Genomic DNA, 25773 nt, shown 5'->3' on the forward strand with positions numbered 1-25773 from the left:
GAATGACAGGCGTAATTAGTGACGTTTAGCATACACTTTATCGCCTGGCTGTGAGTTGCTTAATCGCCATCGGCTATAAAAGGCTATAAGAAATTGTGTAGGCGGCTATAGAAGCTATTGGAAACCTTACAGCCGGCCGTAGGTCTATGGTATTTAGGAACACAGATTCTACTGCCAATTTTTACCAGGGTGCTTACAAATTAGGACTAAAAAATCCTTACATTCCGCGTTTCTTCGTAAATAATAGCTACATCTTACGACATATTTTTTCATAATTTTAAGTTTGTTTTCGTCTGATGACGCGGCTTGTAATTGGCAATAAAATTCAAGAAATTTTCTTGAAAAAATCCTTCCAACTGACATTAAATTCAAGTAATAATCAACCAAATTATACACAAATTGAAAAGGATACAATGTTTAATTGGAACTTTGCGATAAATTACGTAAATTGTGTGTTAAATATGGTGAGAGAAGGGTCTCCTAAATCTTAAATTTGCATGAATTTTTACCGATATGTTCACCTCCTCTTGAAAGTCACTTTCCCAAACTTATTTTGGGTGTTATTTTCTCTTAGAGGGTGTTTTTTTTCTTCCATTTCAATTTATTTTCATGTGGTCACTTCCGTGAGGAAAAGGCAAACCCTTCTTGGAAAAACTTTAATCCCTCAAAAAAGCCGACTTTAATACGACATCAAATTGTTGAATATGGATTGTAGAGATATATGTATTGGAAAATGTAGGCGAATATCCTGGAAACAGAGGTTGCTCGATGACATGAATTCATAGATCACGATAATTGAAGACCAGCGGTATAGAAGCACACTTTAGTGCAAGTTCTCGTCCGTAAATCGCTTGGATTCACCATGTTTCTGGGATACAACTATTGCAGCTTCCGAGTAGCCCTCTTTGCCTACTCTACGAGATGAAGGCGCACTGGCCGGCGATTAGAAATTTTGAATTGACCGTTCGGCTCTACAACGTGTGCGTTTCTTCGTAAAGTGCGTTTAAATTACACGGGCGGAGAGGAAAAGTGGCCAATGATGATGAGATTCCATACACCGAGTATTTTGGGAAGCAAAAGCCTCGATATCGAAAGTAGCAACTAGGGTTTTAGCCACCTACATTTTTTTCGATGCTCCATAGTCTGCAACCATCGGAACACGAGTCAATCGGCCAGGTGACATGGTTGCATAGAGGAAAAAAAGGAGGTGTTTGCATTTCGGGCATCTTGGAATTTTTTAATGACGTAGGTCGGTACAGCGACGTTTATCATCGATTTTCTTGGAAATGGTGTAATTTATGGAAAAAAGTCATTCTATAAAAAGTGCTTGAAATTTTATCATGAGTTGATTTAAGCAAAAAAATGGGACATTATGGTCCGTTTTTCATACTTCGAATTCCGGATTTCGCTGGCCAAGTTGTACCGACCTACGTCATATGGTAAACAAACCTCAAGACGCAAACACCTCCTTTTTTTTCTCTATGACATGGTTGATTCATTCTAATCGCTGTATCAAGAGACGTGAATTGGTGAAAATAGCAAAACTGACCTATCTCGGAAGCTACGACGAAAACACTTTAATCAAAATTTTCAGCACTTCCATTGCGAAAGGAAAACCCTGGCTAAAGCTAATAAAGGTCCACGTGATGGAGGCAGGGCATGAAGGTGCTGCAATGCCGTCCTACGCGATGAGTTTTGCTGCACAATGGTGGTTTCGGGGAGGGGGAGGGGCTGCCCATGGAAAAGAGAGAAGTGTGGGGGAAAATGGGGGGGGGGGGAGAACATCGCAATGAGCCGAGACTGGGAGACCAGACCGTGTTTGTTAACGTTGCCTCTCTTCCTGTGAAAATGTGAAATTCCCACGTTCATCCTTGCTGGGAAGTTGAGAAGAGTTGGGGTTGCGGCAACACCTGTTTTTGGAGAGGGAATCGATACGCGCAACAAGGCGTTGGACCTGAGACCCGAGTCGCTATATTGTTTACGACCACTCGCATCTTCCCTCGCCATGTTGCCGCCTGAAAAGCGCTTAATTAAAGCTTTTCAACTTCGAGTCTCATTGATAATGAAGCTCCTGTGAGAGTCAAGAAAATTCCGATTTAGTGTCTGTCCTTCGGTAAACTTTTAGCAGAGGTACAATGATTTTGCCTGAGGTCAACTTCTCAATTTAAAAAGAGAGAGAGAGAGAGAAAAAAAAAAAAAAAAAAAAAAAAAAAAAAACAACTTTAGAAGTCATATGGCCCAAAAGAAGGTCATTACGTCAGTAAGGGTAAGTCCACTAACACATCCAGTTTAATTATGCACGCAAAAATATGGCTGACTACATTACCAGACTGCCGTTCTGTAAATAGAATTCGAATGTCAAAAAAGAGAGGAGGTAGAAGAATAATTTAAAACTTAAAGTTAAGGCACCGCTTGCTCATGCAGCTATACATCTGATTGAAATCAGAAAGCGCCCCCTATCGACTGAGCGCTTGAATAAGTTTCATCACACGAATTGGACGTTCGATCCTACGAACCGAAATTCCGTTTTCCGAACCAAACTGTTCGGTCGATAGGCAATATAACATGCCCCGGCTCAAATATCGAATTTTTTTTCCGGTGTACCATTTTTTTTGGCGGGATTCGTCGGAGGTGATCAGTAAGCTAAGGGGGAGGAACGAGTTACATACATTAGAGGTTACTCCTCGGTCTCCTGCGGGTTGATTGTTGAATCGTTATCGAATGAATTTAATCGATAAATCGATAAATTGCATTGCAGAGATAGGGGTTTATCGATCGAGGTTGTTCGATAACGATTCTAAAATCGACCCATTGGATGGTTAACATGCGATCTGCTACTTATCTCCTCCGATCATCCGCCAAGTTAACGGCACGGAATCGCGGCGCGGCGCACAATGGAACCAGTCGATGAAAGAAGTCGGACAAAATGTAGAAACTTTAAAAGCTTTGGAACGATTCTAGGGAAAGTGTCCAATTTCAGTCACGAACGTTTTATTTGTAAATGTGTAAGAAAAACCCGCACATTTCACTTATTTTCAAGGAAAATAAATGTTTTAAACGAATTATCAAAGTTAAAATTGTATAAGTCCATGTATTTAGCTTCATTTCCAGCCCCTACTGCTTAGAACGTCACGACTGTCACTGTCATGATTGGTAGGTTGGAATGTTTACAGCCTGATAAGTTTTGTTTGGTCTTATAAATTTTCCTGATTTTTGTACTAATTTCATCAAAAATATTTGTACTTGAAGAAAAGATATATTTGATTTTAAAAAAAAATGCATCTTTCACCCGAAATATCTGGGAAATATACTGTCATTATGTTTCGACGTCACGACCGTCACAGGTTAATTTTTCCAGCCTGAATGCCACAGAATTAGGAAAACAAACCTTCGATCCAAAATAATCAAGTTGACTTTGTAGTTTTTTGGAGGTCAAATTGGACAGTTTTTCGTAGACTTGCCCTTATAACTCCGGAAATGCCAAATGTTGAGGTTTTAAAAATGGTTTCATTGGTTTTCTCTCGTCAACAAACCGCTTTAAATTTATAATCTAAAAAAATAAACATCAGAATTTGTAGTCATGGTCCAAACATTTATGTTCGACCCTTTCATAGACACGATCCACTGTGCGTCGTTTCGAATACCTTCCCGACAGGGATCCGGTTGATGGATGTACTCTTGTTTTTGATCGGAGGGGGTTCGGGTGGATTGTGGCTGATGGAACTGAAATGACGCATGAAAAGCGAAAAGATTCCGGCCGGAAATATGCAGCCCGGATGAAAAGAGAACCACGCTGTTTCTACGAAAATCCATTCCCGATTCCTCCGCTTTTTATTTTATTTCGATTCCTACGGATTGATTTTGATACTTTAATATTCTTTATAGAGATTTTAAAATTTTTCCAGAATACTTCAGAAGGAACGAAAAAAATCTCAGAAAAATTGCGTTAAAAAACGATGATCAGTTGGACGGACATTATCGAAATCAGCCTCATTACACCAGACGATGCCAAACATCATCTGAGAGGCTTGAAGGACAACGCGCATGAGTGCAGTTTTTGCTATTTCGAGAAATACGTGTTTAAAGTTCCGAAATTACACGGATCCTTATGGCGAAAAGAAAGTTCAAACTGACTTTTTGATGCTTGAAAGTTGGAGCTTGAGAGCGATTTTTTCACAGAATATGCATTAAGACTATTTTTTCTTTAAATTAATATCACAATGTTTTCAAAAACAGCATTTATGCACCTTGTTCTCCAAGCTCCTCATCTCATGATTTATTCATTTTTTTTTCAACAACACAATACCTCAGAAAAATTCTGCATAAACTTAGAGAAAATCCACAGAAAATTTCACGGCGTTTTCTTGTTTATCGTTCATATAAACTAAATGTACGGTGCTCAATTTCGGCCGTACTGTTCGGTTCATGCGACCCTTTCTCTCGGTCTTGGGACTCGTATTCTCGGTTCATGCAACCGAGCATTCAAACCGAACAGAACTTACGAAAAAGCTCGGTTCATGCAACCGAGCTTTTTCGTTAGTTCTGTTCGGTTTGAATGCTCGGTTGCATGAACCGAGGTATACCGAGAGAGCGGTTACATGAACCGAACAATACTGCCGATATTGAACACCGTGCATTCGGATCGTATGACCGGAGTTTTTTTCTCAGCCAATTTGCCATGCCAAAATGGCTTTACGAGAAAAGCACGTTCAAAGTTTCTAATTGCCGTTCCTGTGTGTTCATTCTTCCCAAGAAAATTATAACTCTTGTTCGAAAATTAAGGTATAGTCGTAAAAATTGTGCTTTCAGCATTTACATATAGTGCAAAGAATCTACCTCTGGAAAAACAACGTAAGCGTTATTTATGAGCATAAAAAACGATCATTACCCATTCACAAATTCTTAATGTCCATCGTGTTGTATACGTGAAACTTTGATTAAGAAACATGATTGTCAAAAGATCTATGGTACTCAAGAAAGTCAAATATCATTTCAATAATTGGTTAGTGAGATAAAAGGGAAGAGGGAGAAAAAAAGCGTGGGCGGAACTAGGATTTTTTTGTAGGAAGCCGAGAGGGGCCTCTGATCAAAAGTGGTTTGGGGAGTACAGAAGACAATCTACCAAAGGAGTCTGAAGGGACTTCTCCGGCTCCAAGAAAGGGGCGGGGGCAGGAGGAGACATTCCAGTTCAAAGGGGATGGGAGGTCCTCTGAGCTATTTTCACCGAAAAATTTATTGAAACTCGATCTCAGAGATGGAAAATATGCCTAACGCCCCCCCCCCCCCCAAAAAAAAAAAAATCCTCACAATTTCTGGAGAGGCCACACAGATTTTCGGGTCTTTTTGGTCGAAACAGTCGGGTTTTTTCGCCCCTCTCTCTTTCTAGTTCTCCCCATGGGGCTCGGCAGGATTATTGCCCTGAATGAAAAAAAAAACCAAAATTACCTGCACTTGGTGGATTTGCGGCTGGCGCACGCACACAGCTCCCGCATGTTGTGGTGGGTGCGGAGATGCTTACAGGTCTTGCACTCGACGCGTGTGACGCTGTAGGCGCACTTCCGGTCCGGGGGTGGGCATTTGCGGTCCTGCTCGAGGAGGATCCCGCGGTAGGAGTTGTGGGCGAGCTTGTAGAGGGCCAGGTAGAAGAGGAGGGAGAAGAGGTTGCGGCGGTCGAGGAGGCCGTGGATGCGCGGGACGGCGTCCATGGACCAGTCGAAGGAGAGCTGGAGCGGGAGGAGGAGGAGGGAGAGGTTGAAGACGGGCAGGTAGAGGAAGGTGGCCGTGCGGACGAAGAGGGAGGCCGACTTGGCGGTCGGGTTGTCGGCCGTCGCGAACGTCGGCGCCGTCGAGCCCATCATGTACCCCCGGAAGAGGAGCAGCAGGATCCCCGAGCAGCCCATCACCATCAGGCTTCGGTTCATCGTCGGGTCCTGCAACAAAAAAAAGGTCTATTAGCTGAAACCCAAAGAGCACAGTGTAACGAAAATATTGAGATAAAATTGCGATTTATGTCAATGAAATTGCAACATTTTTACGACATTTGGCCATTAGATGTCAATTGTAAACAAAATGAGCTCCGTGCACTGGAAAAAAACACATTGGATCTGAGTCCAGACTCCTAAAAACATCGACAAGAGAAAATACTCTTGATTCAATCAGATTTAAGCTTAAATCAAGAACCAAGCCTCTTAATTTAAGCGGATTTCCTTTTGATTTAAGCTTAAATCTGATTGAATCAAGAGTATTTTTTCTTGTCAATGTTTTCAAGAATCTGGACTCTAGATCCAAAGTGGTTTTTTTTCCATTGAACCATGAAAAACTCACAGACGGTTGAAGATGTTATGTTGTTAGGCGTGCCCGTTAATGCGATTCCGATCTCAATTTAAAGAGCACTCTCATTTGTTTTAGCCTGGTTTTACTATTATTTTAAATTTATTTTAACCCTAATTGTTATTTTAGACTCTTTGAAACACTAATTGAAGTTACTCATAGTTTTGCCTTCAACGTATGCAGCTCAATCAGCACTCTCAACCCTCCAAGATTACTATCCGCAGGTCGCGGTCGGACAAATATAAAACGCCTTCAATTGCGTGTGATACTGTGCAACACACCAAAGTTGATATATTTGTATTCTTAGGTTGGAACCTAACTCGGGTAAATTCCTCCACGGAATGAGGCATGTAAACCTGTTAACTGCTGTTTTTCAAGTTATCTACCATACTTTACGTTCATTGCTGTCCGTGACAACTAAAATACGAGTTTTTTTTTCCAGTGTGTGTCAGAAAAGTAGGCAATATGCAATACAATGAAAAATTGCTACTTATTCCTTTTATTCCAATAAATTTCAATAAAGAGTGTCCTTCGATCAGTAAATAAGTAACATACACAACGCTCCGATGAAATAGCAATAACTTTACAATGAAATTGTAATTGATTGCAATTTGTGCTACTTGTGTACCCATGCAAAAACAGTTAAATATGATGGCAGAACTTAATTTTCCTTATCTGTGCGAGGAAAATTCTGCGAAAACTTCGAGGAATTATGTTGATTTGTTCTCCTTTGAAAAAAAAAAAAAAATGGGAGCGGAGGTTTCCATGCACCGCAAACGAGATACAGGGTTGCTAACAATTACCCCGTCGCTACATAATTATAATGTGTGGATAGTGTGCAACAACCACTCTTTTAATATTTTGTTACTTGAACATTCATTATCAAAGGAGCAAAAATATCCATTTGCGCGAAATTGAGTATTAGGTTTTATTACACGCATCTGATACATTACATATGGAGATAAAGCAGACAGTGCTTAAAGAAAGGGAACTGAGTGTTCTGGGAGGCCAATGGCCTACTTATAGGTGGATACGATCACAAATTCACGACTGTAACAGAGACTCCATTGTTTCACATTACCGCAATCCCCAGCAGTTGCATGCGATGCACGGTGCGGTGGCGTTTGCGGACGTGGCGTTTGCGGATTCTAAGAATCGGGTGGCGTTTGCGGATTCTCATATTTTGACGGTGGCGATTGCGGACAGGCGGAACAGGGCCGGTGGACTTTGCGGACCAGAGAATTTCGGCGGTGGCGATTGCGGACGGAGGGGTAGGCACCTACATATGCTGCCCCCCACCCCTGCGCTGTATATTAAAGAGAAAAATTACCGGAGAGGCTCTGGATTCCTTTTCGTGGATGTAGAATGAAAAAAATATTAGAATTAAACATTAGTATTATATTAGTATAAAAACATATGAGCAGTGAACATACCGTACATTTGTTTTAAAAAAAGGCACATCAGAAATTGCAAGAGACTGAAAAATCGTCAGTTTCAGTCCAATTTTAGGATGAAAAACATGTTGTAAATTCTAGTCCAATATTACTGAGACTCAAAAAATTACATACGAAAAATGAAAACACATTTTAATTGTTTGACTTTCAGTAACTTTGGACTAGAATTTACAACATGTTTTTCATCCTAAAAATGGACTGAAACTGACGATTTTTCAGTTTCTTGCAATTTCTGATATGCCTTTTTTTTTTAAAAATTTACGGTATGTTCACTGCTCATATGTTTTTATACTAATATAATACTAATGTTTAATACTAATATTTTTTTCATTCTACATCCTTGAAAAGGAATTTAGAGCCTCTCCGGTAATTTTTCTCTTTAATATACAGCGCAGGGGTGGGGGGCAGCATATGTAGGTGCCTACCCCTCCGTCCGCAATCGCCACCGCCGAAATTCTCTGGTCCGCAAAGGCCACCGGCCCTGTTCCGCCTGTCCGCAATCGCCACCGTCAAAATATGAGAATCCGCAAACGCCACCCGATTCTTAGAATCCGCAAACGCCACCGCACCGCGATGCACGGCTTGCTCCGCACGAAAAACCGAAACGCCGTCTATTTTTCGAGTATGCAACCAGGACATCCCTCAAGCGCGAATAATTGCATCCAATGGAATTACAGATATGCATTCCGTTCCTACCACGTTCGTTAACAGAGGCGCAAAATGCGCAAAGTCGTAGCGAAGAGGAAAATTGACTGTCAGAAACAACAAGGAATCGGTTCCTTGCAGCACTCAATAATGAGACAATTAAACTCATCATGCACTTGGTCCTTCTTCATTTATTAGGTTTCACCCTTAAGCGACCCCAGAAGATGAATCGCGCATGATCACTTGCTATTTGGCGTATTTTAAAACACGATTGAAATAAAAAAAAGAATTATTACTTTTTCCAGAGAAGGTGCAACAATCGAAATCGATTGATTGCAATTTCCGCGTGAAAACAGCGAGACCGAGTCACGAGACTCCTCTCGCGAACAAACAACGGACGCGGGAAAGCTACGGATAATTGATTCCTGCTGCCTTTGTCCGCGACAAGTGTGATATCAACGTCCCGATGTCGGAGGCGGGGGCAAAATTGCCGGTTCGAGCTAAAAAAAAAAAAAAAAAAAAAAAAAAAAAAATAGCTCACATTGATGGGAAGGTGGGAGAATAAACACTAGCAGTTGTCATGTCACCACTCGTCATACGCATTTTCCACTGCATTGAAACGGATCGAAACAGCAAATTTATGAAAATGCCTCATTTTTCGCTAGCGCTGAGTATGAATCTATATGTAACAATGGCGGTTGTGAAAAATTACCTTTTCGAAACACACTCAAAAAACTGTTTTGGCATCGAGAAAATTTTGAGAAAATACTTGAGATGTGATCTTCGAGATCTGTACATTATGCCAGAGCTAAACATATTAAATTTTTGTGTGAACAAAACAGTTTTTTAAGCGTGTTTCGAAAAGGTAATTTTTCACATCCGCCATTGTTACATAAAATCAAATCAGGCATTTCAAATGCCTGGGCAGATAGCCTTTTGATAGTATATGAAATTTCCTAAATTTAGGACGAAAAAGGTCACGAGTTTTCAATATTTTGGAAAAAATGACTCAGCAAATGTGCGAGCTCTCATTGTTCTTTACTTTTCAGATGCTCTTCACATACTTAAATGTTAAAATTATTGTAGAAATTCCGCTTTTTACGACATGCTTCAAATTTTAAGATAAATGTTCGTTTTGGAGCTAAATCCCGTTTAAAATACTATCTTATGATGCACATTTTTACAGAGAATTCTTCCAGAAATGACCGATTTAGCATCATGAGAAAGGGAGGAGGGTATTTGTGTCTTTGCATAACATGACGATCGCCCATTCCCGTCTCCTAACCGCGGGCGATGGCGATTCGCGTAGGTTATTAAGAATCTTTTTCCTCCATTTAAATCCATTATGAATGATCGACTTCAAGCGAGGCCCCTTGCCTCGATATAAATCGATTGTTTTACGTGCATTTAATTGGGCAAAGTGCATAGTTGCTAACTTGCAATTGTCGCTCTCAGATGACGCCGTCGCTTGTTTGTGTTATTGTTTTTCGTGACAACTTGCCGTTACCTCCACTCCTTCAGACCGCACAGGTGAAATTTTTGAATCAATGAGTCAGATGGATCACATTTTGCAAGAAAAAACCAAATTTGCTCATAGAAATAGCGATCTGAGTGAGAGCGAGAATCTTTGGTTATAATATCTACTTTTCCGAAAGAGTTGAACACGGTGACACTCACACTTACGCACTTACACACGATGGCCACTCACACTTTGAATAGCCAACCGGAGCATTTCTAGGAACTTCTCAAATAATTCTCGAGTATTTTCCTGTTCTCGGTCCTGGCACAAGATTTTACTGGAAAACTTTAAGCTCTCGGAGGAACGAACGAGACCTGTTTGTTACGTGCTACAAATATTTTTTGTTTCGGTGAAAGAAAACATGAGATTTTCGCCATTTTTCTGTAGGGAATAGAAGTGAGAAAATTCTGGAAATTTTAATTTGGAAAAATCACGACTGTTTTAGTTCCCTTCGGTGTCATAAAGGTGCCCAGGCGTAGAACAACGTTTTTATATTCGCCACTCTTAGGCCCCAAACATGGAAAACTAATACAGTCGGCCCCGCTTAATTGGAACACATCCGTCCCGGGCGGTTTTGTCCCGATTAAGCGGGTGTCCCGATAAAACGAAGTTTTCCCAAAAACATCGAAAATAGCGAGAAAATGGTCAATTTTTTTTAAGTAACGAAAAACAGCGTTTTCCTGTTTCGTTGTTCCTATATTTTATCGAGAATTTCAACTTTTTGTTCGATCGTCAAGTCTTTCCGCGGCAGTTTCACCCGACGATGCAACACACGCACGCAAGACTTAAAAAAAAGCGATGCAACAACACGTTTTGAACGTTTTTCCGGCTGAAAACTGTCCCGATTTACCGGGTTTTTGTCCCAATAAAGCGGGTTTTTTTTTACATTGGTAGTATATAAAAGATTCCGTACCGAGCGATTTTGTCCCAATAAAGCGGTTGTCCCGATTAACCAGTGTGCCAATTAAGCGGAGCCGACTGTACCTACATTTTACTTGCATATGATTTTCTTCAAAAACTGAGTTTTTTGAGCAGTAACTTTCAAAGCACCATAAAACCACTGAGTATATTATGAGAAACTAGGAGCTGGATTTACGAACGAATAAAAGGCCCCACTTTGCGGCGACGAGAGCCAACCATTAAGTACCCGGCCGCGTCAGTTCTGCGGTGCGGAGGGTGGAGAAAAATTAGTTAATTATTTATACTACAACCTCGATAAGAGAGATTGCGCTTATCTACAATCAAGCCGTTGAAATTCTCAACACGGCGGAATGACGGTGAAAATACCGCAAATAACTCTCATGCATCGTTAGTTCATTACACTTAAGTGCAGCCTTTAGCTTTATGTTCCTCAGCTTGCGAATAAATACTTTGTGACAGGAATCTGAAAATAGCTTACAGGTTCCATTCCGATTCTCACACAATATCCATTCCAACGCGACAAACATTCACTCTTGAAATCAATTGAAATACTTAAAAAGGAGGTAAATTTTACGTGCAAAGGCTGTTCATGCTTACAAATTAGGACTAAAAAATCCTTACATTCCGCATTTTGTTGTAAATAATAGTTATACATCTTACGACGTATTTTTTTATAATTTTGAGTTTGTTTTCGTCCGATGACGCGGCTCAGAATTGGCAATAAAATTCAAGAAATTTGCTTGAAAAATCATTCCAACTGACATTAAATTTCAAGTGATTATCAACCGCATTATATACAAATTGAAAAGGATACAATGTTTAATTGAAACTTTGCGATATATTACGTAAATCGTGTGTTAAATATGGTGAGAGAAGGGTCTCCTAAATCTTAAATTTGCATGAATTTTTACCGATATGTACCCCTCTTCTCGAAAGTCACTTTCCCAGACTTATTTTGGGTGTCATTTTCTCTTTGAGGGTGTTTTTTCTCTTCCATTTCAATTTATTTTCGTGTGGTCACTACCGTGAGGAAAAGGCAAACCCTTCTTGAAAAAACATTAATCTCTCGAAAAAGCCGACTTTATTACGACATCAAATTGTTGAACATGGATTGTAGAGATATGTATTGGAAAATGTTGGCGAATATCAGGGAAACAGAGGTCGCTCGTTGACATGAATTCATAGATCACGATAATTGAAGACCTGCGGTATAGAAGCACACTTTAGTGCAAGTTCTCGTCCGTAAATCGCTTGGATTCACCTTGGGAGCGCATGTTTCTCGGATACAACTATTGCAGCTTCCGAGTAGCCCTCTTTGCCTACTCTACGAGATGAAGGCGCACTGGTCGGCGATTAGAAATTTTGAATTGACCGTTCGGCTCTACAACGTGTGCGTTTCTTCGTAAAATGCGTTTAAATTACCCGTGCGGAGAAGAAAAGTGGCCAATGATGATGAAATTTCATACACCGAGTATTTTGGGTAGCAAAAGCCTCGATATCGAAAGTAGCAACTTGGGTTTTAGACACCTACATTTTTTTCGATGCTCCATAGTCTGGAACCATCGGAACACGAGTCAATCGGCCAGGTGACATGGTTGCATAGAGAAAAAAAAGGAGGTGTTTGCATTTCGGGCATCTTGGAATTTTTTGATGACGTAGGTCGGTACAGCGACGTTTGTCATCGATTTTATTGGAAATGGTGTAATTTATGGAAAAAAGTCATTCTATAAAAAGTGCTTGAAATTTTAACATGAGTTGATTTAAGCAAAAAAATGGGACATTATGGTCCGTTTTTCATACTTCGAATTCCGGATTTCGCTGGCCAAGTTGTACCGACCTACGTCATATGGTAAACAAACCTCAAGACGCAAACACCTCCTTTTTTTTCTCTATGACATGGTTGATTCATTCTAATCGCTAAATCAAGAGACGCGAATTGGTGAAAATAGCAAAACTGACCTATCTCGGAAGCTACGACGAACACACTTTAATCAAAATTTTCAGCACTTCCATCGCGAAAGGAAAACCCTCGCTAAAGCTAATAAAGGTCCACGTGATGGAGGCAGGGCATGAAGGTGCTGCAATGCCGTCCTACGCGATGAGTTTGCTGCACAATGGTGGTTTCGGGGAGGGGGAGGGGGCTGCCCATGGAAAAGAGAGAAGTGTGGGGGAAATGGGGGGGGGGGGGGGGAGAACATCGCAATGAGCCGAGACTGGGAGACCAGACCGTGTTTGTTAACGTTGCCTCTCTTCCTGTGAAAATGTGAAATTCCCACGTTCATCCTTGCTGGGAAGTTGAGAAGAGTTGGGGTTGCGGCAACACCTGTTTTTGGAGAGGGAATCGATACGCGCAACAAGGCGTTGGACCTGAGACCCGAGTCGCTATATTGTTTACGACCACTCGCATCTTCCCTCGCCATGTTGCCGCCTGGAAAAGCGCTTAATTAAAGCTTTTCAACTTCGAGTCTCATTGATAATGAAGCTCCTGTGAGAGTCAATATAATTCCGATTTAGTGTCTGTCCTTCGGTAAACTTTTAGCAGAGGTACAATGATTTTGCCTGAGGTCAACTTCTCAATTTAAAAAGAGAGAGAGAGAGAGAAAAAAAAAAAAAAAAAAAAAAAAAAAAAACAACTTTAGAAGTCATATGGCCCAAAAGAAGGTCATTACGTCAGTAAGGGTAAGTCCACTAACATATCCAGTTTAATTATGCACGCAAAAATATGGCTGACTACATTACCAGACTGCCGTTCTGTAAATAGAATTCGAATGTCAAAAAAGAGAGGAGGTAGAAGAATAATTTAAAACTTTAAGTTAAGGCACCGCTTGCTCATGCAGCTATACATCTGATTGAAATCAGAAAGCGCCCCCTATCGACTGAGCGCTTGAATAAGTTTCATCACACGAATTGGACGTTCGATCCTACGAACCGAAATTCCGTTTTCCGAACCAAACTGTTCGGTCGATAGGCAATATAACATGCCCGGCTCAAAATATCGAATTTTTTTTCCGGTGTACCATTTTTTTGGCGGGATTCGTCGGAGGTGATCAGTAAGCTAAGGGGGAGGAACGAGTTACATACATTAGAGGTTACTCCTCGGTCTCCTGCGGGTTGATTGTTGAATCGTTATCGAATGAATTTAATCGATAAATCGATAAATTGCATTGCAGAGATAGGGGTTTATCGATCGAGGTTGTTCGATAACGATTCTAAAATCGACCCATTGGATGGTTAACATGCGATCTGCTACTTATCTCCTCCGATCATCCGCCAAGTTAACGGCACGGAATCGCGGCGCGGCGCACAATGGAACCAGTCGATGAAAGAAGTCGGACAAAATGTAGAAACTTTAAAAGCTTTGGAACGATTCTAGGGAAAGTGTCCAATTTCAGTCACGAACGTTTTATTTGTAAATGTGTAAGAAAAACCCGCACATTTCACTTATTTTCAAGGAAAATAAATGTTTTAAACGAATTATCAAAGTTAAAATTGTATAAGTCCATGTATTTAGCTTCATTTCCAGCTGCTTAGAACGTCACGACTGTCACTGTCATGATTGGTAGGTTGGAATGTTTACAGCCTGATAAGTTTTGTTTGGTCTTATAAATTTTCCTGATTTTTGTACTAATTTCATCAAAAATATTTGTACTTGAAGAAAAGATATATTTGATTTTAAAAAAAAATGCATCTTTCACCCGAAATATCTGGGAAATATACTGTCATTATGTTTCGACGTCACGACCGTCACAGGTTAATTTTTTCCAGCCTGATGCCACAGAATTAGGAAAACAAACCTTCGATCCAAAATAATCAAGTTGACTTTGTAGTTTTTTGGAGGTCAAATTGGACAGTTTTCGTAGACTTGCCCTTATAACTCCGGAAATGCCAAATGTTGAGGTTTTAAAAATGGTTTCATTGGTTTTCTCGTCAACAAACCGCTTTAAATTTATAATCTAAAAAATAAACATCAGAATTTGTAGTCATGGTCCAAACATTTATGTTCGACCCTTTCATAGACACGATCCACTGTGCGTCGTTTCGAATACCTTCCCGACAGGAATCCGGTTGATGGATGTACTCTTGTTTTTGATCGGAGGGGGTTCGGGTGGATTGTGGCTGATGGAACTGAAATGACGCATGAAAAGCGAAAAGATTCCGGCCGGAAATATGCAGCCCGGATGAAAAGAGAACCACGCTGTTTCTACGAAAATCCATTCCCGATTCCTCCGCTTTTTATTTTATTTCGATTCCTACGGATTGATTTTGATACTTTAATATTCTTTATAGAGATTTTAAAATTTTTCCAGAATACTTCAGAAGGAACGAAAAAAATCTCAGAAAAATTGCGTTAAAAACGATGATCAGTTGGACGGACATTATCGAAATCAGCCTCATTACACCAGACGATGCCAAACATCATCTGAGAGGCTTGAAGGACAACGCGCATGAGTGCAGTTTTTGCTATTTCGAGAAATACGTGTTTAAAGTTCCGAAATTACACGGATCCTTGTGGCGAAAAGAAAGTTCAAACTGACTTTTTGATGCTTGAAAGTTGGAGCTTGAGAGCGATTTTTTCACAGAATATGCATTAAGACTATTTTTCTTTAAATTAATATCACAATGTTTTCAAAAACAGCATTTATGCACCTTGTTCTCCAAGCTCCTCATCTCATGATTTATTCATTTTTTTTTCAACAACACAATACCTCAGAAAAATTCTGCATAAACTTAGAGAAAATCCACAGAAAATTTCACGGCGTTTTCTTGTTTATAGATTTCCATTAATGAAGGAACAAATCACGTGTCAAAATTGAGCAAATTGAGGTGCGGTTAGACTGAGTCTAGTTAAAGTTCAGTTATTCTTTAACACAGTAAAATGTAACAGGAAGTTTGTGACGTTGCGCCAATGCACCAACGCTATAATTTTAACCACACGGAGAAAGATGAATTTCAGTTGAGCCGCGAGGTTAGTTTAAAATGTTCTAGCAAACTTTTCACGGAGGTAACGAACATCGTAACGGTCCAACCGCATACGGGCTACAGCGGGTCGATTGTTGAATCGCTATCGAATAAATTTAATCGATAAATCGCATTGCAAAGATAGGGGCTTATCGATCAAGGTCGTTCGAAAACGATTCAAAAATCGACTTGCAGGACTTACAACCGTCGTGTCGTCTGGGCGACGTTACGACACAAAGTTTCACGACACTAGTTCTGAAAGTTGGTAGAAGCAAATTTTAATGGACCGTCGCGGTTCTACTTAAATTCTATGGTTCTGCTGATTTTTAATTTCTTACTATTGGCTTAAGGAGGGCTTATTGCTAATTTTATTACGGTTTACCATGTTATTATGATGCATTCTGGAAGAGCGCATAAGCTGAACTTAGAAGTCAAATGAAGTTGGTGACTAACCTGGTTTTTAATTAGTTCGTCCACGCAGTGGTAAAAAAAAAAATCCATTCCGCATCGAATGGTCGTGATTCTGATTTTACTACCATTTAGTATGCTATCATGATGCATTCTGTAAGAGCGCATACGCTTAATTCTGAAAAGAAATAAAAGTAGATATCCCTTTTTCTGCAGAGTGTTTCGCCATACGGTGAAAAAAAAATCGACTATCTACTAAATGATCGCGATCTTGATTTTATTTCAGTTTACCCTGCTATTATTCACGGTTTCTAGAATTACTTATCAGCTGTACTTTGAAGTATAATGAAATTGGTAGCTCGCCCTCTGTTATGTTACTATGAGGGTGAAAATCAGTGGCGAGGAGTGAATAGTCGATTATTGATATTTTCCCATTTGAATCTATATGGCGAGGAATCGATTATTAAGTTGTCAGTATGCAAACACCCTGTTAATCGATCCTTTGCCATAGGTTTAAATGACAGATCGATCGATTTATCGCAAATCACGCCACGCTACTGTTGAAAAAGAAGATTCCCCACCGACCGGTTGCGATAAATGACGTCACTCCGATCTCCGCACTATGTAAACTATTTTAACGAAACCATGCTTGCTGCACAGTTCGACGCTGGGTGGGGGAATGCCCGGTCTGCGAGTAATATTTTAGTCGTTGCAAATAGTTTACGATTTCACCCCTCCTCCCTGGGCGCTCGTGCCCCATCGGGTTGGCATTTTGTCAGAATTGCTGTATTTATAGTGTTATAAACACTCTCAGATACCCCATTCCGAATGCAGCACGGTCATGTCTCCCGGAGCTGGCGTTCCGTGTATGGGATTCGATCAGATTAAATCTGGTCGTTGTATCGCGCGAGGAGCTGCGCCGCTTTATTTGTGTCATGCCAGTTTCGGCGGAGCTCAGACTGTGATTGCTCTTGCAGCAGTGATTCCTTATGAAAAAATCCAGGTCACCGGCTGGAACTTTACATTTGTGCCGTGCGCGGCGTTTTGAGTGGCTTTCATAAGAATAATATGATAACCAGACATGGAAAGTGAAATTTCATAAGGCTCAAATAAATTTCATAAAAGTTGAAATTTATTAATTTTTTTTAGAATTATTGATTGAACCTTTAGAGGTCTGAATGCGTTTCAGATGGTCTTTCTGTTGATGCTGCGGACTCTACTAAAGGTGCCAGACACAAAGAGGGGGCAAAAAGGGGAGTTTAGAGAGAAGAACCCCAACCTAACCTCTACACTAAACGAAAACATTCGCGATACACGCGGACCCGGCTATCCGATGTAAACAAATAGGATAGGAATTACTGCGTATTCCACACCGCCATTTTGGATCGAACGCGTATCGAAAAAGTGACCGAAGCTCGGAGCACACCGGACTTGGAACTCGTCGTCCAGGACATGGTCCCAGCTCTCCCATTCCAATGGAGATTTTGTATGTGTGAGGAATTTGCGATTTGACTGTTGAGTCTTATGTAAAAGTTCGCGAGAAACACGATGTGGCCACTGGTTTTCTCTGAAATCAACTCCCAAGCTAAAAAAAAAGCTCTCAAGTTGAGGCCAAAATGGAGGGGATATTCCACCCTACCCTGAGAGTCCGCCTCTACATCAAGACAAACTCTCCATGCAAAGATAGGGAGCAAATACATTGACAGGGCTGCCACTTTATTTGGGGACTCTAAAACTGAAAACACGGCTACCCTGCAAATGTATTTGCTCTCTATCTTTGCATAGAAAGTTTGTCTTGATGTAGAGGTGGACTCTCAGGATAGCGTGGGATATCCCCTCCATTTTGGCTTCAACTTGAGAGCTTTTTTTGAGCTTGGAAGATGATTTCAGAGAAAATCCGTGGCACCATCGTGTTTTTTGCGAACTTTTACATCAGAATCGACAGTCAAATCGTAAATTCCTCACACATGCAACATCTCCATTGAGACTCTATGTATTCTATGCCGGGAGGTGACGATATAGTGTGAGCAAGGCTTTTCGAGTCGACGTGGCAGAGCGGTGGACGGCGGCCGTCGCGTCATCCGTCTTGGTTTCAACGCCAGGCGGAAAAAAGCGAGAGCGGACGCGAGGAAAAAGCAAGAAGCCGGGCGCGGCCGTGTTGCGGGTTGCAGAAGTTGCAGGAGAAGAGTACGCACTTATGCGCGGCGCGGCCCGAGCGGAGCTCGATTTGTAAGGGACACTCCCTCCCGCCCGGGCCCGCGATGGAGTGCTTTTGTACTGTTCGTGGCAGTTTAATTTAGCGGCCGGGAGAAATATTGCGACTTGTTCATAGCTGAATTAGGAATCGAAGAGCCACTATTTCATGATCGTGTGCTCGCTCGGACCCGCGAACCCCCCCCCCCCCCCCCCCTCGCCGTTGCGGCTGTGCTTCACGATTGCTTCGCTTCGAGTAAGAAGCTCTACCGTCTTAAAATGAATTTCATTTGGAGGTTCGGAATTCTTTGGAAACAGCAGCTGAGACAACATTTTGGGCCACGTCCGGCATCTTGAATTTTCGATTTTTCAAAATTTCACTTAAAATTCGAGTTTCTCGTAAAAAAAAGTCTCCCCGAATCAGAATGGGCGTCCTCAAAAACTAGGAATGGTTCAAGAACAGGTTTTCTTCTCCTTCGCCAGGTTCTATCGCCTTTACCATTAATAATGATAATTATTTTTTTTTAAAATCAATTGAAACTCTAATTTTTGTCACCGTCAACTATGGGTATAAAATATGCGAGATAACTTGAAGTACAGCAGGTAACAGGTTGAAATGCCTTTTTTGGTAGAGCAATTTACTCGAGTTAGGTTCCAACCAAAGAATACAACTATATCAACTTTAGTGTGTTGCACAGTATCATGCGCAATTGAAGGCGTTTTATATTGGCCCGACCGCGACCTAAGTAGAGTAGTCTTGATATGTTGACTTTGAGTGCTGTTCGCGCTGCATACGTCAAATGCAAAATGATGATTTTCATACAGTAATGTTACGAAGAGCCTAAAATGACATTTCGGGTTAAAAAAGTATTCAACTTTACTTTAAAAAAATATTGAGAATCTGAATTATATATGCCGAGAAGTTCCTGTTCCATGTTACGGGGCCGAGCTAAAATCCGAATATGTTTTAATCTAAGTCTAAACTAAGTCTAACTAAGTCTTCCTTTCAATTTCATACGATTTGATTTACGATAAGTAGGTGAAAAATAGTAAAAACAATTTTCGATAGAAACTGTTGGTTGCATGGTTTTCATTTAAACAAATAGAAAATGAGCGGAGATTTACGACGTTGCAATATGAAAAACGCATATTTCCATTTTAGCCACGGATACATTGTTCATTAGAGACGTTTTCCATAAACCGAAGAAGTATATCATTTCAATACACGTTGAAAAAGTTGTATAAAGCGATAACGATGGTAAAAATTAATGAAAATTTGGCCTAACTCTACATGCAATGTTAGGAAATCGGAAAATAACGACTTAGAAAAACACGGAAAAAAGTGGATTGCCGATTTGACAATTAAACTGTTAAAAAATAGGTCCGTCATGCGTTTTATAATAGTGGAGAGCTAATAATTCAGCCACACGGGTGGTTAAATTAGAATTTTTTTTTTTTAATTGTAAAATGTACATTGAAACAAATCGGACACTTTTTTTAACTACAAAATTGTTAAACCAGCGATTTCATTTTTTCTGTGAAACGTTAAGGACCATGTGAAGTATACTGAATTTCTGAAAAACCGCGAAACTAAAATGGCGCGGAAACGTGGAAATCGAAGTGATTCAAAGCTCGGCGATTGTGAGGGATAGACGCACGGCGCTCATCCTTTTAAAGCTGATGAACTCGACGATAAAACCCTTCGATGCAGAAACTCTCTTTTTATCGGGATAGCTTTGAATCGGGCTGACGGGCTCAGATGCAGACCGCGGGTCAGCCGGCCGACGGAATGACGGATCGAAGCGAGAAAAACGACCCGCGGGCCGAAAGGTTACTCAACCAGAAAAGAACGGAAGGGGAAAACAAATTAATTATAAAACCGATACAAGAAGTTAATTAATCAAGTTTAACTCCAGGAACGAAAGGGCTTTTCAGCCCAGAGCCGGGAAGCTTTGATCGAAAGTGAAACGGGACTGTAACTCCATCAACAGCGTTGTCACACTGCCCTTATGAATATGTTGAATATTTCTAGCAAACTTTTGCAAATGAACGTAATAATTTCAGTTTTGAAGTATATCCAAGGTGATGTAATGATCGTTTTTTATTAATTTACTTAGGACCTTTCAGCATTTCGCCATCTTCAGAGTACAGTCATTAATACATAAATATATCACAGTTATTACACTTTCGTCCCAAACTTAATAACACACATCAAGGCACATTATACAAATAGTCTTAATTACGAGAGAGTCAATATTACCTAGCGTTGCTTCTAATCAAATTGTAATCATTCAACTCTCAAAACTAAAACCTTGGATATACTTCAAAATTAAAATTAAATATGGTGTTGTTCAAATCAAACTTTATTGAACGTAATAATATCGGTGGCTTGAGTGCAAAATTAAGTATAGTTATTGCGGCGTTTCAAAGTTTCCGCTTCTTCTTTACTTTTCTGGGAGGAATAAGCAAACTTTATAGCTTGAAATTTATATGGAATACTCTGCCGACAAAAAGGAAGATCAAAGGAGTATTCAAGAAAGTACGTCCAGACGACCACTTGTTTTCAAAAGATAAAATAAAATATGACAGAAAGTCTGCAACGTCTTGAACAGAAATACGCAGGCTCTCATTTTAGTCATCCATTTACTGAACTTAGCGCGACTTATACCTAAGCATTGATAGAGTTGATGCCATCGATTACAGCAATGTAAGTTATGAATTTATTTCCGGAAGTGAATTTGGACTTTGGAAATTGCTGGAGTTCATTAACCTCTGACGAAAACAGCGAGCAAATAAAGTACGATGTAAGACTGCATAAATTATAAAAATGACACAAAAATGAATCATATTCGATAGCGCGAACATTCGTTGAAATTGGGTTGAGAAACACGTGCGTGTATGTCGATACATGCAGGTAAATATATACAATAAAAACAAAATTTCTAGGTTGATACAACATTCCAATGTACAGAAATTCATTAGGAAGTACACAAATCCTTGTTTACAATAAACCATTTCTCCTTAACTTTGTAAGAAAGCGAGCTCCTTAACTATATTGTAAGCCATTTTCAGAGCCTATTCTGGGAAGTATAAAGGGAAACCAAACGGAATTTTGAGTGATGACGATGATTAGAAATCCTCCGGTAAAGGAAAATATGAGAAGAACTCTGTAACATGCCAATTTCTGAGGGCACGGGGTTTAATCGCTTCTATCCCACGTTTGAGACCAGACTCTTTTTTGGGGAGGGAGTGATTTTAGTAAATTCGAGGCATTCACATGAATTTTCTGAAATGCCTTCCCTCCCCCATAACCAACCTCTCGTTTACCCGAAAACTTTCGACTCTCTCCGATTAGACTGAAATGACACTCCTGCATGATTGTAACTTTTCCAAAGAATGATACGGTGAGAGAATGTGGATTTGAATTGTTTTTATGCAATAGTATCCCAAAAATTAAGTGACGTACGAGCAGTTAAATAAATTTTCGAACCAATAGATAGTACAAAGTATTAAAATCCAAAACAATGCTTTTTAAATTCCGTCAAAGATCTGTGCACGTTTGATCATGTGTGTTCAATTTACCAAGTAACTTTTCAGATAAAATACACTTACGTTAGTGATTCCGCCGACGGAATTCTAGGGGATGGTCCGAGCAACCCCCGACCTGAGCCCCCGCGGCCGGTTGGGGGAAGGGGCTGGGGCTCGGGCGAAGAGGGAGGCTGGCAAATCAAACGGAGGGAGCGGCTTCGGTAATTTCGAGCGCTGGATGTTAATTGAGGTTGCGGCTAATTTCAAACCAGGGAGCGTAACAAGTTGGAGTCGGACGCAGCTGCAGTGGTACGCTGCTATGCTGCGGTGGAAAGCGACCCTGCCCGCCAGTTCGCCTGCAGTTCTTCCGACCTCCCTTTGTTGCGCATTTCAACAGGATTCTCTGGATTTTGCCAGTATTATTGAGTTCTACAGCCAGATTCATAGTCGTACCTGTCCTCATGTAGGTGCTTTCCTTTCGGGGACTTCGTGAAGTTTCATTAGAACACCTGCGTGCCGATTTTTGAAATTGATAGACAGAGCTGTAGACAAAGAAAACATACGGAGTATGGTGCGATCCTATTGGTTGAAATGGGTGGTTCCCATAGACAAAGGGAAAAAAATGATAGACTAACCATAGAGTCCCATGTGGATTGTGGGTTGCCATTAGTTAGTCTATTACATACCTCCATTGTCCATAACAACCAACCCCTTCCACCGATACGATCCCTCCACATCCTTTGCGTCTTCTTCATCTATCGCTTCGTCTACCAATTTTAACAATCAGCCCGTTGTTAAAGCTAATTAAGCTTCAACCCAAGCCTCCGTGGTAACGAAGAAATTTTAAAAACGCATCGTCTAATTCAAGTGTATCGTGTAATTTCCTACCTATGCGAGGAACTAAATAAAATCAAATCTTTGTTATTTTAAGGGTAATTCTTTAGTTATTTACAACATCTTTGATATGACACCATGAAAGAACAAATATCACGAGCATCGAGTAAAATTCAAGCAGTCGTTGAGCCAGAAGTTTTTCCTTATTGGCAGAGGTGGTGGTTGGGGAGGGGAGTCTTGATATTCTGTAAAGAAAACCCTAATCAATTGACAATTATTTAGGTTGCAGAGATGCTGATTTTATAGAGAGAACGGCATGCTAAAATGGCAAGTGATAAATTGATTTTATATTAATTGATTTCTATCAATGTGACATAAGTAGTTTCAGTACACCATCTGACAAGATCTACCTGATCTTATTTTGGCGACCTTTTCTTTTATACTTACAACGTTTCATCAAGATATACACGCAAAATTCGATTACTCGGAGAATCCCGTGTTCATTCCTAAACGCGTTAGACTAACGCCTACGAATTCTCGACAACAGTGTTTTGTTCAGCTCTTTTGTAGACAGCGCTCTTTCCCTTTCTCTGCGATTTTCCGCCAAGAGCTGCGGCTTTGTAGCTTCACGTCTCGTGTCTGAACTGTTTTCTCTAATTTTCAGAATTCTCCGGTATTTCGATGCTAGGAAGACTACATGTTTTAGTGTTTGGTTATAAACGAATATGTATATCGGTACTCAGTAGAAACTCAAAAATATATATAATATGAACCTCTGGGCTCAAAACATTTTATTGAGCATACTGTCACACAAGGAAACGGCACGATAGCTTCGAAGAAGAATAATATTGAAAAAATGTTTTATATGACAAACACATATGTGAGTTTTGATTTGGAAAGGCTCATGAGATAAATGAAGATGATGTTTATATTCATTGTTGAATTTCCATGAAAGACATTGCCAGAACTGCGACAAATTGTGAAATGGATAGTGGAATTTTGAAATTTGAACTTAAAATTCGAGTTTCCTGTCAAAAAATACCCTCCAGTACCGAGTTTCACAAAAATCGAGCGGATCTCATTCGAGATAGTAAATTGGGCCACAGCCGCCATCTTGGATTTTTAAATTATGAAACTTCGAGCTTCCTGTCAAAAAATCCTTCCTACCTCCCAATACATAATAAGCACATTAAAAAACTATAAAAGTTTCAACAACAGGATTTTCTTCAAGTGAGGCTTTTTCGTGAGTCACATTAATGTTGATAATTATATCTATTTAAAGCAATCGAGCTTAAATAATTGATATCACGGACAGCGGGCCGATTGTTGAATCGTTATCGAATGACCTTGATCGATATATAGCATTGTGAAGATAGGGAGTTATCGATCGATTCATTCGATAAACGATTCAACAATCGAGGCGCAGGATCGGATAAAAAAAAGGGAGATAACTTGAAAAACAGCAGTTAACAGGTTGACATGCCTCATTCCGTGGAGGAATTTACCCGAGTTAGGTTCCAACCTAAGAATACAACTATATCAACTTCGGTGTGTTGCACAGTATCACACGCAATTGAAGGCGTTTTATATTTGTCCGACCGCGACCTGCGGATAGTATTCTTGCAGGGTTGACTCAGAGTGCTGATTGCGCTGCAGACGTTGAATGCAAAACTACGAGTAACTTCAATTAGTGTTACAAAGAGTCTAAAATAACAATTAGGGTTAAAATAAATTTAAAATAACAGTAAAACAAGGCTAAAACAAATGAGAGTGCACTTTAAATGGACCACTAGACAAGGTATGAATTTCAGCATTCTGATACGTGTTTCTTAACCAACATTTCACGTAAAATGCGATGCGCACAGCAAAAATTACCGAAATCAACTCCTTACGAAGATATTTAATGATTCTTGATGCATGAATTCAAACCACCCGCTCATGAAAACTCAATGCTCTACGTGATTCTCATCGCACGCTAAACGTTTATCATGATAATCTCTGCTATATAAAAATCTGGCAACCTCAATCTTGACGGTTTGCCTCAGCTATAGCAAATTTCTTGTGATTTGAACAACACACATGATGGGAAATGAACATTGCTCGATTGAGAAGCTTGCTGAAACCGTTGTAGTGCGCGATTTGACTCAAGTAGAGCTTTGAGTTTCTTGTGAGCGGGCAGTGCAAATTCCTCGTAACCAATGTGGAATAAAAACGTTAATATCTTCGTTAGGAGTTGGTTTCAGTGATTTTCGTTGCACGAATCGTGTTCTACGTGAAATTCTGGTAAAGGAACATGTATCAGATTGCTTAAATTCGTACCTTGTCTAGTGGTCCATTGAGATCGGAATCGCATTAACGGGCGCGCGCCTAACAACATAACATCTTGAACCGTCTGTGAATTCTTCATGGTTTATAAAAGACGTGATCAAAAATTTTCCAGTCAAAATTTAGCTTAGTTTTCTCGTAAAAAAAAAAAAAAATAGATAAATAAATAAATAAAAAAAATTAAAAAAATGATACGCACAAGAAAACTTGAGTCCCTTTATACTGAAAGTCAAGAAAATGTGAAACCATTTCTGATTGGTTCCCGTATTTTAGGCCTTCACAAGGGCACAAACGGGAATAAAGATTACATTTTCACCGATTGCAAAGATTATAATTTGGAATGGACCAGGCAATTGCGGGTTCGGCAGGGAACAAATACGGAATGAGTGAAGGAACGGAGGAAGGAATTTGAGAACGGGCCGATCAAAGACTACGAAAAACGTTCAATTTGTGTAATCTTCATTCCCGTTTGTGACTGCATGAGGGGGTGCTGTCTTGACTCTCAGTATAAAGGGACTCTAGAGAAAACTAGGCAGCGCGGAATGCAGTAGACCTGATTCCAGTTAATGCCGCGTCAATTTAAGGTTAGGTAATTTATGAACGGCAGAACCTAGTTATACGTATGAGGAAGGGCGACGTCGAGAAACTGAGAATTTT

General features: G+C 40.2%; 1 protein-coding gene across 7 annotated transcripts in view; it reads right to left on the minus strand.

The window, feature by feature from the left end:
* Positions 1 to 25773, minus strand: part of LOC109034364 (protein O-mannosyl-transferase TMTC2) — a 317481-nt gene that overhangs the window by 101564 nt on the left and 190144 nt on the right. For 6 of the 7 annotated variants that reach the window (XM_072299402.1, XM_072299404.1, XM_072299400.1 and 3 more), the window contains one exon: positions 5446 to 5930. The exons of the other annotated variant lie outside the window; for it this stretch is intronic. In XM_072299402.1, the coding sequence (XP_072155503.1) occupies positions 5446 to 5930 (485 nt within the window). The remainder of the gene's footprint in view (positions 1 to 5445; positions 5931 to 25773) is intronic. 7 annotated transcript variants of the gene reach the window in all.

This window comes from Bemisia tabaci, chromosome 4, assembly GCF_918797505.1.
Source record: "Bemisia tabaci chromosome 4, PGI_BMITA_v3".
NCBI lineage: Eukaryota > Metazoa > Arthropoda > Insecta > Hemiptera > Aleyrodidae > Bemisia > Bemisia tabaci.